We start from the raw sequence: 18,356 nt of genomic DNA on the forward strand, positions 1-18,356 counted from the left end.
GAAAGAAACAATGTGGAAGCGCCAACACGAAGATGATGGAGGACCACCCTTGGAGCTTCACATGGGACCCATTACTAGGTCCATGGCTAGGAGAATGGAGGAGGATGGAGGAGACACCATGCCTAGAGCTATACTCATCATGAGTGTGAAGTATTGCTCTTCTCCTAGGCCTATTTTGAGTAGTATATGATTTTATTGCTTTATTTCCTTTTTGCCCTTGTATTTTGGGGTACTTTAGATGATAGGATTTTATTTTTTATTTTTATTTAGCCTTTGTATTATGGGGAAAATTAGCTTAGGATTTATTTTTAGTCTTAAACCTTGACTTGTAAGGTCAAAGTCCATTTTTTCTATTTTTAGGTCAAAGGGTATTTTAGTCTTTTAGGAGGAAGGGAACTTACACATCATCTAGGGTTCATTTAGGTTGCATTTAGCTTGCATTTAGGCTTGCATTACATGGCCATGCAACCCTAGATGTTTTCCTACTCCTATATATACCCTTGGCCTACCACCTTGTATACATTTTGGATTATATGAATTTAAGTGAGCATTTTTGCCTCAAATCCTTCCTTAGTCACCTAGGTCCACATGGCCACAACCTTCCCTCTCCTCCTTGAGTGAGTTTAGGTTTATTTGAGTGGCCTTCACCCCCACTTTGTGAAGTGAGCCAACCTAGAGCCATCAAAAAACCTTATTCCCTCCATTTTCCCTATTTGCCCACTATCACTTCCCTTCCCCTTTGTCTCCTTTTTCTTACCCTTTGAAGGAATGTCCAGAACTCAAATCAGCATCTTAACCATGGCAAAGGAACCCCTCTTCACTTGGGACGTCATTGATCCTCCCATGGTGGAAGGAGTCCATCAGAAGAGACCAAGAGAAGACCCAACGAAATGTCTACGTCTTTATTTGCCTTTGGAAAAGCAACAAATGGCCATCCAAAGAACAAGTAAAGAGGGGCAGTTATAGACACCCAATTTCATCCAAGACATCCAAACAAGGCAAGAGACTGTCGCAACCCAAAAATTTCTGATCTTGCGACCTATGGTTTAGACATCCTTCCAAAAATCTCATCAATTAAGGAATGCCCAGACACCAGGCTAATCCTTAATTAATGATTTTGAAAAATGATTCATGGACTCGCCACCAATGTTTTACTCAAAACATTTGAAAAAGGAAAGGTTTTTTAAAAGTCCAATAATGGCCTTGATAAAGTTAGCATAGTAAAAATAATAATATAAATACTTAATCCCCTTTATGAATGGTTAATTACATGCCTAAATTTAAATTACGTGATTGACCCTAAAATGTCTATATATTTGCTTTTATTATAACAATATTTAAAATAAAAGAAGTGAAAGATAGAGCAAGAGATTGATGAACAATACCTCGTACCAAGCTTTATTAGATCTTCAACTAAGGAGACTTTTAGGCGCTTTTTGGCTACCTTTCACACTACAATATGCCTCACAAAAGTCAAGAAATACAATAAGAGGGAGAGATAGAGGAATTTCAAGCTCTAAGGAGTCTTGGACGAAATTTTGTGGCCTTGAGAATTGTGCCCGATTCTGTTACTTATAGACATCAAAAGGTGGCCAGAATGGCCTATTCCAAAATCGGAATGGCCCGTTTTGGATCTGACCATTTTGTGTTAATTTTGTAACTGGAACGACCCATTCTTAAACTAGAACAACCTGTTCCAGAGATGAATTTAACACATAACTGACTACGCAGAACGGCCGCTCCAAACAAGGGTTTCTAAGCATTTTTAATAACTTAGAACGGCCCATTCCAATTTAGGAACGACCCATTCCAATTTAGGAACGACCCATTCCAAACTTAAGTTTTATCCTTTTTTAGGAACTTGGAACGGCCCGTTCCAGTTTAAGAACGGTCTATTCCAGTTTAGGAACGGGTCGTTCCAATTTAGGAATGCCCCATTCCAAACTAGGGTTTTAGGCCCTTTTTGTAACTTGGAACGACCCGTTCCAATTTGGGAAGGGTCCGTTCTAGTTTTGGAACAACCCATTCCAGGATACTAAAACCAGCTTATTAGGGCTTTAGGCTTTCTTATGTCATGTCCTATTATTTCCATGCTTCGGGAGCTCCTTTCCTTGATAATAGACATCCATTTCATTGCTTGTATGCCCCCGAACGAAATTAGGTTTCTATAGAGACTAATAAAAAGAAGATAGGAGGACCTTAAGGGCCCAATTGACATCAAAATAGACCAAACAACAACATTAAGAGGCCTAGTAGCTCAAAAAAACTGAATTAGAAGTTTGAAACGAGATGTTCCCAATTTGGAACGGGCCATTCCAAACCAAAACGAGTCATTTTGACCCAAGTTGTTATGAGAAAAACAATAGTTTGGAACGGGTCGTTTTGATTTTAAAACGGACCATTCCAAATTCAAAATTTTTCCATAACAAACCAATTTGGAACTGTCCATTCCACTGATCAAAACAGTTGTTCTAGTTGGTTCTGATGCCTATAAATAGGTGCCTCGTGCATAATGCAAAGGACAAAATTTGGACTAGATTATCGAAGATTAGACCAAAGATTTAGAGAAAAGTTGTTATTTTTATTAGTTTTAGTTCCTAAACACTTCTCTTCTCTATCTCTTGTATTTCTTGAGTGTTGCGAGGACATCTGTAGTGTGAAAAGGTTTCCAAAAAGCGTCTGGACCTCACATTTGAAGAGAATTCTATAAAACTTTCTCTGGAGGTATTATTATCTATTCTCTCTCTTTATCATATTGCTTTATCTAAATAATCACTATAAACAAATAGCGATCATGTAGACATACTATTCTAAACATTTAGGGGTTTAAATACCCATTTTCGTAAGAGATTGTAATGTAAAATAACATGTGAATAGCCACAAAAAGGGGAATAAAATATTTAAACTATTATCCATTATTATGCTAATTTCGTCATAGGATATTGTAGACACCCAATTTCGTCTGGACCCACAAAAGCAATGAAATGGACGTCTATTTTCAAGGAAAGGAACTCCAAAAGCATGGAAACAATAGAAAATGATATTAGAAGGGATAAAGCCTAACAAAGGGTGACTTAGTAGCCCAGAACGGGTTGTTCCCAAAATGGAATTGCCCGTTCCCAAACTAGAACAGGCTGTTCTCAAACTGGAACGACCTATTCTAAAATTGGAACGGGTCGTTCTAAAACTAGAATAGGTCGTTCCAATCCACCAAAAAGGCCTAAAAACCTAGTTTGGAATGGGCCATTCCAACATGGCAGTTGTGAGTTAAAATTCAATTGTAGAACGGGTCGTTCTGGTTTTAGAACGAGTTGTTCCAAGATGAGAAATTAACACATAACGTATAGATCTAGAACGGGTCGTTACGAATCTGGAACGGGCCATTCTGGCAACTTTTGATGTCTATAAATAGTAGACTCGGGCACAGTTCTCAGGGCCGGGAAATTTCGTATAAGACTCCTTTGAGCTCGAAAATTCTCTCTCTCCCTCCTATTGTATTTCTTAAGATTTGTGAGACATATTGTAGTGCGAAAGGTTGCCACAAAGCACCTAAAGATCTCCATATTTGAAGATTCAATAGAGCTCGTTTAAGAGGTATTTCAGTCAATTCTCTCTTCTTTTTAGTATTCCGTTATTTCAAATATTGTTATAATAAAAGAAATCATGTAGACGTTTTAGGATTAACCGTGTAATTTAAATTTCAAGCATGTAAATAGAAATTCATAAAAGGATTAAATATTTAAATTATTAATTCTTACTATGCTAACTTCATCATAAGGGTACCGATTAAGGGCATTGTAGGAGTGTTTAATACCTTTCCTACACGTAATCGACCCCCGAACCCAATTCTGGTTATCAAGGCCATTATTGGATCTTTAAAAACCTTTTCCTTTCCTAATGTTTTGAGTAAAACATTGGTGGCGACTCCATGAACCTATTTTTAAAATCATTAATCAAGGATTAGTCTGGTATCCGGGCATTCCTTAATTAATGAGATTTTTAAAAGGATGTCTAAACCATTTAGTCGCGAGATCGAAAATTTTTGGGTTGCGACAGGTATCAATTTAGGGCGTTGTAGGGTGCCTAATACCTGCTCTATATGTAACTGACCCCCGAACCCAATTATGATTATGAAGGCCATAATTGACTTTTCAGAAACCTTTCCTTTTTTCGATGTTTTGAGTAAAACATCGGTGGTGACTCCTTTGAACCTTTTCAAAAATCATTGATTAGGAATTAGTCTAGTTTTTGAACATTCCTTAACCGATGAGATTTTCAAAACGGAGATCCAAACCATCTGTGGGTTAGATCGAAATTTTTCGGATTTCGACAAACACTACAAAAAAATGCTAGTGACACGTACCATATATAATATTACAATACTTTGTCATTAAAAATAATTTTACTTAACAATTATATTCAAATAATTATTAAAAAGTGCAAGTATAATTTTTAGTACACACGATGTGTTGTTAAATACTATTACAAAAATCAGTACTAAAATTATATATGGACATATGTCAACTATATTTATATCTACATATCTTATATTTATAATGACATTATTTTTTGTATGTCATTATATATAATATTTTTTGTAGTGTAAAAAAATGTTAAGATAATTTAAATATTTGTAAAAGAAAAGTCACCATACATATATCATATAGTTTTTAACCTTGTGAAGAAGAATAGAAAGAGACCAATAAAAAACATGAAAAAAGTTATTAAAATGAATTAGAAATCGCAAGATAAATAATTTCTTTTTTAAAAGAATGGTTGTTATTACTTTGTCTCTATTGACTTCACCTAGGGAAATAATCACCTAGGGAAATAATCACCTAGGGAAATAATTAAATCTATTATATTTTTTGTTTTATCAACCACAATGATTCCGCTATGCAATGGTTGTATATATAAATAATACCTTGCACCTAGCTAGGAGATATAGCAAGTAATTAAGAAGTAAAGCATGGGTAAAGATTTAAATTATTTGTTGGTGTTCTCTTTGGGTATTTTGATCCAAATCACCCACTGTCATGGCAGCATGGGGACATGCTTGCCTGAGAATAACGCTGCACTATTCATATTTGGAGATTCTCTATTTGACAACGGAAACAATAACTACATCAACACTACCACCTCGTACCAGGCAAACTATCCTCCCTATGGACAAACTTTCTTCAAATACCCTTCTGGCAGGTTTTCTGACGGTCGCATGATACCAGATTTCGTTGGTATGATTTTTTATATGATATTTTTTGAAGTATATTTCATTTCAAGGGGTTAATTAGTAAGTTTTGTGCCTCTACGGAATACTCGTTAGCATTGTTTTAAACGGATGTCAGATTTATAATTTTATTATGATTTTAACAGCATGTTTCGGTCAATTTTTTAAGAGTTGTTTTGATATACTTTTTAAAAAAATAAAACTTTTTTTTATAAACTAAAACTATAAATTATACATGAGTTAATTTGTAATTTTTTAGCAAATTTATATAAGATAATTTTTATAAATTAATTAATGTGTAAATCAATTTTAGTTTATAAAAAAATTATTTATTTATTTATTTTAGTTTTTTTAGAAATACTTCAAAAAGAAAAAGTCTTATCCAATGTTTTAATAAAATCTACTACTGTAATTTTAAGGGCAAGGATTTAATTTGAGTTTTTGGGATTACAATACGGTCATCTTAACAATCATATTAAATGCATTTATATATCTTCAATTTTCTGTTAAGATTATAAAAAAAAAAAAAAAAGTCTGATTGTGATAGCAATTTAAAACTTTATCCAAACCTGGTTTGAAACTTTACTCAAATTATGCAAAGCTAAACCAGTTAAACCAGTTGACTCTTATCTTTCAATACTATAAGAGTAAAAAAATATGATTAGTTATTACTTTTCTGTCTTGCTCTCATAACATCCTCCCCGGTTCTACAATAACATAAATTTTAATATTTAAAAAATGTTTTAAAATAAATAATATTCTTATTTTTTAATTTTTCTTTTTAAAATTATTTTTTTATGAATTATTCAACCATGCATTTATAAAATATTAGATTATTTTAATAAAATTATATTCAAATATGAGACATTTATTACTATCTTCAACACATATAAAAACCTTAAACTGTATAAAAACTTTAAACTATAATCATTGTTGTGTGGGTGGATGGAGATTAAAACTTCATAATGATTATTGCTTGCTTCTTATTGACAATCTATTCATTTTGCACACATTTGTACAAAAATAATTTATACTAATTTTTTAAAAAAAAATAATTGTATTAATTATTAAAAAACACATATTATTTGTTTTTTTAATTGTAGCTGAGTTTGCTAAGTTGCCTATACTTCCACCGTACCTGCATCCGGGTCATGAATATATGTATGGTGTCAATTTTGCTTCAGGAGGTTCGGGTGCTCTCCGTGAAACCTCTCGGAAAATGGTAATAATCATCATATTAGTAATTCTAGCAAATTATATATGAATGATTTGTTTGATTGTGTTTTTATTTTTATTTTTGAATATTTTATACTATATAATAGTTTTTATAAAGTATCTTTTTTAAAAGTAAGAGTGAAAATTCTAAGAAAAAACATAACTAATTCAAACTGAAAGTAAAAAATAAATCAAAAAAATAGACATATCCTGCTTTTGGTTTTAAAACTTAGAGAAGAAGAATGAGTTTTAAGAAAATTCCAAAACTACTTTTATTAGATTTTTTTCCTTTTTTATTTTTAAAATAAAAAGTTGAAAAAAGAAAAAATAAATTAAACAAACACCTTTTTCTACTAATACAATTTTATGAATTTGGGAGAAGTGTGAGAGAAGAAAAAAAGAAGAAAAAAGTTTGGTATAATGTAAATGAGGAAATGAAGAACTATAAAAGTAAATAAATAAGAAATGACATGATGAGACTGTTTGATTGCGTGAGAATAAATATTATGAGGAGAGAATAGTAAAAAGGTTTTAGATCACACCTTTTTATTTTCTTAAATCTAGAGAAATGTGAGATGGAAATGTTCCTTTGAAACATTTAATAATTTGCTACATGTTTGTTATTTTTTTTTTATATTTTCATTTATTTTATATTTATCTCTGTCCTATTTGGATGCACTTTATTTTTTACTCTTTTTCTCTTCCTACCAAATACATGGTTAGAATTGAAAATGAAAGAAAGAAAGAAAAAAGACTGCCAAATTTGAATATGTAAAAGTGAGAGACAAAAGAACCAAAGTTTGAATTTGGTAGGTTTTCATCACCCTCTCACATGCAAGACCTTATGAGCGATGAATAAGTTAGTATATCATAAACTATATATTTTTTTTATAAAAATTATAATGAACTATGGTAATTAGATTAATAAGTGTTTCAAAATGTAAGTCACATCCTATTTAGTGAGATTTATGTGTTATATATATATATATATATATATATATATATATATATATATATATATATATATATATATATATTAAAAAAAAGAGTTATTTATATATAAATATTTTTATTTTACACAAATCATAGGCAACAAATTCTTAATCTAAAATTGAAATGATTAAAATATTATTTCTTGTTTCTCTTGACAACATTAAAATATTATTTATAATATTTTACATAAAATATTATTTCTAATTAAACAATCACTAAACTGTTATGTTCTCTGGATGCTTTGATTATTTTATTCTGGCCTTTCAATCGTACCTAATGTTTGACCCAATAAACAAACTGGAATTGACTAGGTCTCTAGTCAGAGTATAGGATGGTGGATAGATTTTGAATTGTGAATTGTGATGATCACAAAGTATAGCTTAATTAGTAAAATAAAAACTTATCAAATATTTTGAGTTTGATTATTGCTTGTGTCATGTGTGTATATAAAGAGAGATTGTGTTATCATAAAAAAAAAAATAGTGAGATTGATGAATTTAACTTAAAAATAAAACAGATATAAATAACGGTAGAAAATTTGTACTTAAAAACTTTTAATCGTGTGAAAATAATTTCAATTATAATTTTACAAAAATTCATATTTCGTTGGGAATCACTAGTACACAAAGGGTCTTTTACGTCGCGTATTTTGAGTCTTTTACATCGGAAAAGATTCCGACGTTAATACGGGAGACGTAAATTTACGTCACCTCTGAAAGACGACGTAAATTTACGTCGAAGATTCTCCCAGACTGACGTAAAAAGGGACAAAAAAACATGCCACAATTTTACGTCGGACATGGTCTTGTCCGACGTAAATTTACGTCGGCCATTGCAAGGCTTGACGTAAATTTACGTCGGACAAGGCCATGTCCGACGTAAATTTACGTCGGACAAGGCCATGTCCGACGTAAATTGTGGGAGTTTTTTTTTTTAAATGTTTATAAATTTTTTATATACCCAACACCTGCATATAAATATAGTCCAGAATACCAAATCTAAACCAAGGAGTCCAGAATAGAAATTCAAATTATATTTAAAAATTGAATGAAAAAAAGAAAATAATATATAAATCTTAAAAAACATAAATTATGACAATGTAAATCCTATTATCCTAAAAAAACTATAAAACATATGTTTGTCAATGCTATCTAACTAACTAAACTTAGAAAAAAAGTTTCCCATTGTTCTCTTATCTTGAGCAACTCATCTTCGGGCAATGGAGATGGATCTTGAAAGACCTGAAACATTAATTTAAGTGTCATTAATATGCAATGTTAATTATCCTAAAGGTAAATATAGTTAAATAAATTTTGATATGAATTACCTACGCCCAAGAATTAATAATACCCATAGAAACTATGGCTCTCATCCAATACATGATGTAATAGCCACATTCAAACGAGTCTTGTTGCTTATTATACTAAAATGAGAAACAAATAACTATTATTTCCAAAGTCAATAAATTTAAATATTATTGACTGTATGAATTAATTTGCTAACCTTAGGGTATATGAAATGCAATGACTTTGATGATCTGGCTCTTCCACTTAAAATATTAGCTCCAAACACGATTCTAATTAATTGAAATAAAAACAAATGTTAGCCAATATATATAATTACAGTTTTAAAACATAATGAAAAAATTTAGTTACCCTTGTAATTGACATTTAATTTCGTGGCTTGGTTTTCGATGTAGTGAACAAAACCACACCACGGTGTATTCCTTAGGAATGATTACCATTAACTACCAATGGGACCTACATTGTATGACAAACAAATTAGTTATAAAATTACCATGATTAAAAAACCAATTAAAAAACTAACCCGTCAATGTATGGAGCCATGTATATATCTCTTCTTGAGTCACTCATCCATGTTTGCATATATTGCTGGATCTGGACCTAAGTGTTTCCTGATTTTTGGATTGATTGAGGCTCAATAAGTCCATATACTTCTGCTTGTGCTTGCTCCACACTCAATTTGTCCATGTACCTAACACAAATAATTATTATAAGTTAAATGTAATTATTGTAAATTTAGACTCATAAAAGAAAATATGACTTACATGGCCCACAACTGTATGATAGATATATTTAACATGGAGTTTCCCCCAACAATCTCTAATGCATCAGGCAGAGATATGTATAGTGGAACATCAGAGTTATCAACTCCAAAAACTCTAATGTCCCACTGCAATTGAATTGGCTTCTTCTTTAATCGTGGTAATATGATTAGAAGCTTAGATATGGGATCACCCTCAGCTTCTGCGATATTAGCATCATCAACATGAGGTTCTCTCATGACCTCCTTACCACGATTGATAAAATCCTAAAGAAATAATCAAAATTAGTTAAACAATAATAGAATTATAAGAATATAAAAGAGCAATAATATAATTACCTTTGCCCGTGCTGAAAGCGGCATGACCAAACGTTTTGGCCAAGCTAAGAATGTGCTGGTTGCCTGCCCCACTAGTTGAACCTCTGTATTGGGCAAAGGCACTTGAGCAGCAGCATCTTGAACTTGGTCAACCATAACCCGTGTCCAGTCTGGATATAGAGGGACACCATGGATGGTTGAGCCACCCTCAAATACTCGGCCAATAGCCACTAACTGTGGGGGGTCATCCTCAACATATAACTCACACTAGTTTGGTACATCAGTGTAAGTCTGATCCGGTGAGGGATTTGGAGCAACACAACTCCCTTTAGTGCTGACTCGAACACCATCATGAGCAACTGCAGTCTGTTGCTGAGAACGAGCCAAAAGTTCAAACTTCTGTTCAAACTCTTTTTGAATATTTTTCAATTTCTCTTCAAACTGCATCTCCAATCTCTGCTCCATTCTCTGCATAACCTCTTGACTGCAAGAGTCAACAGTGCTCCTCGATGATCGGGCACCAAAGAAATCTCGGTGGCTCCAAGAACCACCAACACCACGCACACGGCCTCCGTGCTCTGGCCTTCCTATGGCCGTTGTGAGGATATCATTCCGACCATCGGAAACAAATGAGCCCTGGGTGCTTTGCTCAACTAAACCCTCCTACAACATATTAACAATAAGTATACCCTAAACTACACTTATGAATTAAATGAGTTGAAATGAAGAGTCTTAGTTTATATATTTTTACTTACTATTTTATCAGCAACGACCCTTGCAGACTCAGAAGTCATTTGCCCATCTGATTTTGTCCGGGCTGCTATCCACATCTCATGGCGGGGAGGTGACTCCACACGGTCAGTAGACTCAACCCCTGCTGCCTCTGCCCTAGCCTTCCTCATTTCTTTCTTTTTTTTCTTTCATATCCCCCTCTTGACAATAGATGGGGTGCATCATTCTTGGCCTGTCGTTCTTGGGCAGCTATTCTTTTAGCCTGCAATAATACAAAAAAGAAAATGAGATTAATTAAAATATACCTTAAGTATTTGTGTCAATGTAAGAGTTATCAATAACTAACCTGCCACGAAGGGTCCAATCGAGTGGCACGAAATTGCATCCACTCCTCATCAGTGATCTGGTACTTTAGACAGGGAGTCTCATTTTGTCGCTCTCCAAATACATACTCCCGTGTCAAGAAAGTCTTGAAGTCTCTCCACCTGGTGGCCAGGGCAGATAACATCTTCCTCCTCACGACCTCAGTGTTGGGAATGTCAAAATTTTGCTATGAAAATAACAACAATTAATAAATAATGTATTTAAGTTATATAATATTCAAGGGATGTGAAAGTATATACCTGAATATCCTGCCACATGAGGTTCTTGTCAACCTCCTGAACGTCATCCCATGATGGAATGATAATAGAAACATGTCGTCGAGCTAGGACTCCCAAATAGCTCTTAAACTTGGTAGCATTTGGGCCTGATGCCTTGCCAGAACGAGGATCCACCTCAACCGATGTCCTCTCCTTGGCAATGCGCCCAGCTGTCAACCCAGACAATCGGGTGACAGATCTACCTTCCCTCCTTCCACTGCCAGACCCAGAATCCTCCATAATCCTGAAAAAATTAAACTCTCATTATTAAAACAATGAATTAACTGAATAGACAAATAAAGTAAAAAACATAATAACAATATAGCAACATAATAACTAATAAAAAAACAAATAATACATAAACATAAACCTATTAGGTTGGAATGTTTTCCCATATTCCTTCATCATGATCACTTCGAATAGCATGTATTTTGTCCACTTCATGGTCCGCAATAGGACCAAATGATCTGCTTGAGAAAGACGGTGTCTCATGCATATCTAAAGACTCATCTTCGTGAGTTCCATGCATGGTTCTTCCTTCGAGGACCACTGACCATTTCTCATTACATGGATCCCTGACATAAAAAACTTGTCTTGCTTGATATGCCATAATAAAAGGTTCATCCTTATAGCCGACCTTATTCAAATCAACCAAAGTAAATCCTAAATCATCTGTCCACACACCCGTATTGCAATCAACCCATTTACACTTGAACACAGGTACTCTAAACGTAACATAATCAATTTCCCATATGTCTTCTATGAATCTAAAATAACTCATGGATGTTGTAATGGGAATTTTATCTTTTAAACTAGCAAAGTGCACAGCCTCAGCCTGAATTGTAACCCCACTATTTTGTACTCTACTTTTGTCATCTTCTGTCTTTGTATAGAAACAATATTTGTTAATGTCATACCCACCAAATGTAATGACATCGTTGTTAGGCCCACGCGCGAGTCTCAAAAGTGTATCAGAAGCATTAACCTCACCATAAACCTTTTTCTTAAACCAAGCTAAGAAACTCATGTTATGTTCATTCAATACCCATTTCTCATTCATCCAGGGGTGTGCTATCTTGATTTCATCTATGTGTTCAGATATGTAAGGAATTACTTCATCAGTGTTGTTCAATATGTACAAATGTGCTTGGTCAACTTCTGTTCGACTCACAGTTCTAATCTTTAAACTTCGAGTACCCTTACCAAATTGTTTCCCATCATGTCAAGTCTTGGGAATTCCTATTGGTTCTGATTTCGACATGTACCCTGAACAAAACTCAATGGCTTCTTCTGCAATGTACCTCTCCACAATAGAGGCTTCTGGGCGGTATTGATTCTTGACATATCCTTTTAAGATCTTCATGTATCTCTCAACAGGGTACATCCATCTAAGATAAACTGGGCCACACAATCGAATCTCCCTAACCAAATGAACTATCAAATGCACCATGATATCAAAAAATGAAGGTGGAAAATACATTTCCAATTGACACAAGATTGTGATTGCTTCATTTTCTAACTCATCTAACTTTACAGGGTCAATTACTTTGTTGCAAATGGCATTAAAGAATAAACACAATCGAGTAATAGAAACTCTAACAGAAGATGGTAAAATGTTACGAATAGCCACAGGCAAAAGTTGTTGTATTAACACATGACAATCGTGAGAATTTAAACCAAGCAACTTTAAATCTTGCATAGACTCCAGACTCTTAACATTTGAGGAATACCCTTGTGGAACTTTCACACTGCTTAAGCACTCACAAAAGCTTTTTTTTTCTTTCTTTGATAGAGTATGACAAGCTGGAGGCAAGTAAGTGCGTCTTCCAATAGACAGAGGATGCAACTCAGAACGTATACCCATGTCCACCAAATCTTGTCGTGCTTTCACTCCATCTTTAGTCTTTCCTTTGATGTTTAGCAATGTCCCAATTACACTATCAAAACATTTTTCTCCACATGCATCACATCTATGCAATGTCTAACATCTAGCTTGCACCAGTAAGGAAGATTAAAGAATATTGATCGTTTCTTCCAGATATTTCTCTCAGTTGACTTCTTTTGCGTCTTTCCGAACACAATGTTAATGTTCTTCACCCGTTGATATACTTCTTCACCATTGCGCGGTGTCGAGGCAATTTCATCCTCCTGACATCCATTGAATGCTTTCTTCAATCTACGGTATGGATGACTACGAACAAGAAACTTATGATGCCTAGTGTACGCAGTCTTTTGCCCATGTTTCAATTGGGTATAACTTGTGTTTTCTTCACATATAGGACATGCATAATGACCCTTCACACTATACCCACTCAAGTTACCATATGCTGGAAAATCATTTATTGTGCAAAATAACATTGCACGCATGGTAAATTTTTCTTCACGATATGCATGAAAGACCTCCACTCCTGTGTCCCACAACATTTTCAAGTCATCAATCAATGGACTAAGATACACATCTATGTCATTTCCTGGTTGTCGGGGACCTGATATCATCATAGACAATATAATATATTTTCTCTTCATGCATAGCCAAGGAGGCAAATTGTAAATGACCAACAAAACTGGCCATGAACTGTGTTTACTACTTAAGTTCCCATAAGGATTCATGCCATCTGTAGCTAGACCAATTCTCAAGTTTCTTGACTCTGTACCAAATTCTGGAAATGTTTCATCAATCCTCTTCCATTGCGGAGAATCAGTTGGATGTCGAAGAAAATTGTCACATTTTCTACTATTTTCATGCCATGTGAGGTTTTTTGCATCCTCTTTAATGGCAAACAATCTTTTAAACCTAGGTATTATTGGCAAATACCATAAGACCTTAGCAAGGGGACCCTCTATTTCTTCCTCACCACTACTTCCATTAGTTTTCTTTTTGAACCGCGACAATCTACATGTGGGACACACTTTCAGTGTAGCAAAATCATTTGTATACAATATGCAATCATTAGGGCACGCGTGTATCTTCTTATACTCCAAACCCATTGGACATAGTATCTTTTTTTCCTCATAGTTGCGATTAGGTAACGTGTTATCTTCTGGAAGCATCTCCTTCAATAACTCCAACAATTCTGTGAAGCTTTTATCAGTCCAGCCATTTCTTGTTTTTAAACTAAACAATCTTAAAGTTGCTGATAATCTTGTAAACATACTGCATCCTGGGTACAATGGTTGCTCAAAATCAAACTTTAAAGTATCATACACATGTGCTCTTTCAAAATTTTCTTCACCAACATCACGTATCATCTCTTCTAAGTTATCGTCCATCCCTTCAAAATTTTCAGTTGTTGACACTGTTGGAATGTCTAATATTTCTCCGTGCCATGTCCATACTGTATAACTCTTCACAATACCATATATAAACAGGTGATCACGTATTTCTCCAACTTCTTGACGTATCTGATTCAAACAACGAACACATGGACAATAATATGCCCCTTTGATGGGTTTCCCATTTAGTCTTGCAAATTCCAAGAACTCTTCAACTTCATTTCTGTACTCTTGACTAATGCGACTTGCATTCATCCAACTTTGATTCATTATCTATATATTAACACAAATTAACTATTGACTCAGTTATTCATAATTTTTCTAACCTAAACTACAAACCTAAAAAATCAATAGTAATTTTGGATAAAATCCATAAATATTTCTATTAATACGATGGTAAACTAAAGCTCAATGCCTAAAAAATTCCATCTTTAATGCATCTGGAACAACCCATACTAAAATCAGAACGGGCCGTTCCAGATCAACAATTTACAATACAAAAAATTTAAGCAGAACGGCCCGTTCCAGATGAACAAATAGCATAAAATAAACCAAAAATTTGCGTAGACAAGAAACTAACCTCAAATGTGTAATGTGCAGACACTTAGAGAGTTATAAACATCCAATGTAGAAACAAACGCACTGGGAGAATTAGAGAATGAGAGAAAAGAGATTATTAGTTTCCGTAAACAGGGAGCGCGGGAATGAAAAATGAAAGGTGCATGATTTTAGGGGCATATTTACGTCAGGTTAGGGTGGTGCGACGTAAATTTACGTCGGACTAGGGGGGGTCCGACTTAAATTTACGTCGGATAGTGAGAGCTCCGACGTTAATGGGCTAATTTACGTCGAACCCCCCTTTGTCCGACGTAAATTAGTTCCCATTATTTACCATTCTGCCACCGCATTTTTATAACGTTGGTGGTGCCTTGTTCCAACGTCATTTAGGTGACATAAAAGCGTCTTTTTGCACTAGTGAATAAAATTGTGCGTTAACCGACAGCCTATAAATTGAGATAATATCTCTGTGTACAATTAATTATATATATATATATATATATATATATATATATATATATATATATATATATATATATATCATACCATATATTAATATTGTTATACTAATCATGCATCAATAATTTTAAGTACATAGCTAACGTAATAAAATGATTAAAATAAATGAGTTATAATATAAAAATTCAAAAAAATATTAGTATAAAGGAATAAAAAAAACCTTCCTTTAAGTATAATATATGGATAAAATGTAAATTTAATAAATATTTTAAGGTTAAAATAGAACTAAAATATAAGAAATTAGAAAAATTCAAAACTAAAGTACTATTTAAAGTTACGAGTCTTGAAGATTAAAGTAGTATGTATAAAGTACTAAGTTGAAACTTTAATAATGTTATTGTAATTTTAATAGATAAAAAATAAATTTAAACCTATAAGCTACTAAAATGAACATTTTTTTTATCAAAAGTAAAACAAAATTTTCAACTAGTAAATGAAGTTTTTTTTTTTTTCTCCAGGAACTAGTAATTTAAGTTAAAACCTATCTAAAATTAGTCGATCAACATTACACACCCTAAAAATTAACTTAATTTTATACATTAATTCATACATAGATGCTTTTTGGTATATTAATAAATGCTATTATAAACTAAGACTCCCTCGATCTCTCAATCTCTACCTAACTCATTCAACTATTATCTCATGAAATCATTATACCAAAATCTTTAAATTTCTGAAAAATTATACCATAGCAACTCTTTTATAGTGATTTTTGCTTTTTCTGAGTTTTTATCCTTGACATGAATGTAGGTAATAGACCTTCAAACTCAGCTGAGTTATTTAAAAAATGTAAAGAAATTATTTAGTCAGAGACTGGGACAAGCAAAAGCCGAGGAAATTATTTCAAAATCTGTATACTTGTTTAGCGTTGGATCCAATGACTACGGTAGTCTTGTGGATCCAAATTCGACTGCGCTTCTTCCCGTTAATCATCAAGACTTTGTAGATATTGTAATTGGAAACCTCACAGACGTGATCAAAGTGAGTATAAACTTTGAATTAATTGATGCGATTTTTTTTTTTTTTTTATTGTTGTCTTTAATCTCTAGCATCCCATTTTTTCATAATTCTAACCAATATATATATAATTTTAGGAAATGTATAACCTTGGTGGGAGGAAATTTGGATTTTTTAATGTGGGTCGAATAGGTTGTTCCCCTGCCATAAGGAATTGGGCGAATAATGGAAGCACAGGTCCATGCTTCGAAGAATTTTCAGCCATCGCAAGACTACACAACATTGCACTAACAAAAATGCTTCATGAGCTAGAGAAACATCTCAAGGGATTCAAATATTCAGTGACTGATTTCTATAGTGCACTTTCTGAAGTGTTGAACAACCCTGCGAAATATGGTATACCCGTATACCCTAAAACTATATATTATGAATATTGTTTTTATTTGTGAGCATATTGTAATCATTGTTTTCTCTTTGACGTACTATTTGGGAATTGAAGGGTTCAAAGAAGCGAGCGTGGCATGTTGTGGAGGTGGGGCATACAGAGGAGATGATAGTTGTGGAGGGAACAAAGGGATAAAAGAATACGAGTTATGTGACAATGTGGATCAACATTTGTTTTTCGACTCTCTTCATCCTACTGATAGAGCTAGTCAGCATTTTGCCGAGTTGATATGGAATGGAAATCGCACTGTCACAAGTCCTTACAATCTAAAACAACTATTTGAATTTTGATATATAAATATGTGTTTTACCAAGAAAGACATGTTATATGTTGTGTTTCCAAGTTCTGTTATTTTAGTTTCTGCCACTTTGCGTCCTTCCGTTGAGCTCGCCAAATAAAACATGGACTTTCATGGCCTCAGTTCATATAGCTCTTGGTATATGAAACCGGTTATGATATATATATATGCAATAATTGATGTATTATTGATGTGAACTTGAAGCATTGTTAGTCAAGATTATGTAAAGAATGAATGTTATGAGAGAATAATACGAGAATGGATAATGGTTTAAATGTTTTAAATATGAATGTAATGTAATACCATCACTAGTGTAGAATGAATCTTCTACTTCAGTTAAAAGAGGAATTTTTGGAGTTTTCACCTACTAAAAGCATAAAAGTTGTCTTTTCTACTCTACAAAAGTTTGTTCGGCGATGTGCCCACCAAACTTTAGAAAAGTTGTTTTCAACCAAAGACAAAAGTTATAAGAACTCCTTGTTTTCCCATATATAGCACAAATGAAGAGGAGGTGCATTTAATGCAACAAATGAGTGCCCTAAATGAATATATTCAAACACATTCTTTTATACGAAGAGCTAAGGTAGAAGCAAAATGATAGAAACCTACTTTTCAATAATTCTTTTGGAAGAGATAAGTTTAGGAAGAGTGAAAATTAGAGTCTATGATGGATGACCATCCTTGAAGGTCATAGACCTTTAACAAATTAAAGTCTATGGTTAAGAAGCAAGAGGAAGCTACTATAGAGGAAGTGTTTCGACCTTTGCTTATCATAAGCATAAAGTATGTATTCTCCTCATAGTTGCTTAGTCTCCTATATACTTTGTATAACTTGTTCTTCATTTCTCTATATATAGTAATTCAGTATATAGGTTGTTCTTAACCTTGTATTTACGGGTGTATATTTCTTGGTTTTTAGGTCATGCCTTTAGGGTTTAAAGGTATGTTCTTTTTTGAAATGTATTCTATTTAACCTTGTATTCATGGTCACCATGTTTTAGTTTCTTTGAGTTTAGTATTTGAGTAGAAATAGTCATTCTAGTGGTGTGGCAATAGCCATTCTAGATGGTGTGGTAGTAAAGGTGTGAAAATTGCCAAAAGTGATATTGAGCTTGT

The 18,356-nt window shown here is 33.4% G+C and overlaps 1 protein-coding gene across 1 annotated transcript; it reads left to right on the top strand.

The window, feature by feature from the left end:
- The first annotated feature begins 10 nt into the window (after positions 1 to 10).
- LOC109792899 (GDSL esterase/lipase 1-like) lies at positions 11 to 17,715 on the top strand. The gene is made up of 6 exons (XM_083071928.1): positions 11 to 150; positions 5,044 to 5,234; positions 6,331 to 6,449; positions 16,291 to 16,521; positions 16,635 to 16,893; positions 16,997 to 17,715. Exons 1-6 carry the CDS (start codon positions 11 to 13, stop codon positions 17,230 to 17,232), a joined length of 1,176 nt encoding a protein of 391 aa, XP_082928054.1. The 3' UTR covers positions 17,233 to 17,715.
- Positions 17,716 to 18,356: the final 641 nt, after the last annotated feature.

Source organism: Cajanus cajan, chromosome 3, assembly GCF_000230855.2.
Source record: "Cajanus cajan strain Asha chromosome 3, NIPB_CcT2T_4, whole genome shotgun sequence".
NCBI lineage: Eukaryota > Viridiplantae > Streptophyta > Magnoliopsida > Fabales > Fabaceae > Cajanus > Cajanus cajan.

Coding starts and splice junctions, on each gene's coding strand:
- LOC109792899 (XM_083071928.1), top strand. CDS start 11: ATGTGGAAGCGCCAACACGAAGATGATGGAGGACCACCCTTGGAGCTT. Junction 16,522..16,634: donor ACCTCACAGACGTGATCAAA/GTGAGTATAAAC, acceptor ATATAATTTTAG/GAAATGTATAACCTTGGTGG. Junction 16,894..16,996: donor GAACAACCCTGCGAAATATG/GTATACCCGTAT, acceptor TGGGAATTGAAG/GGTTCAAAGAAGCGAGCGTG.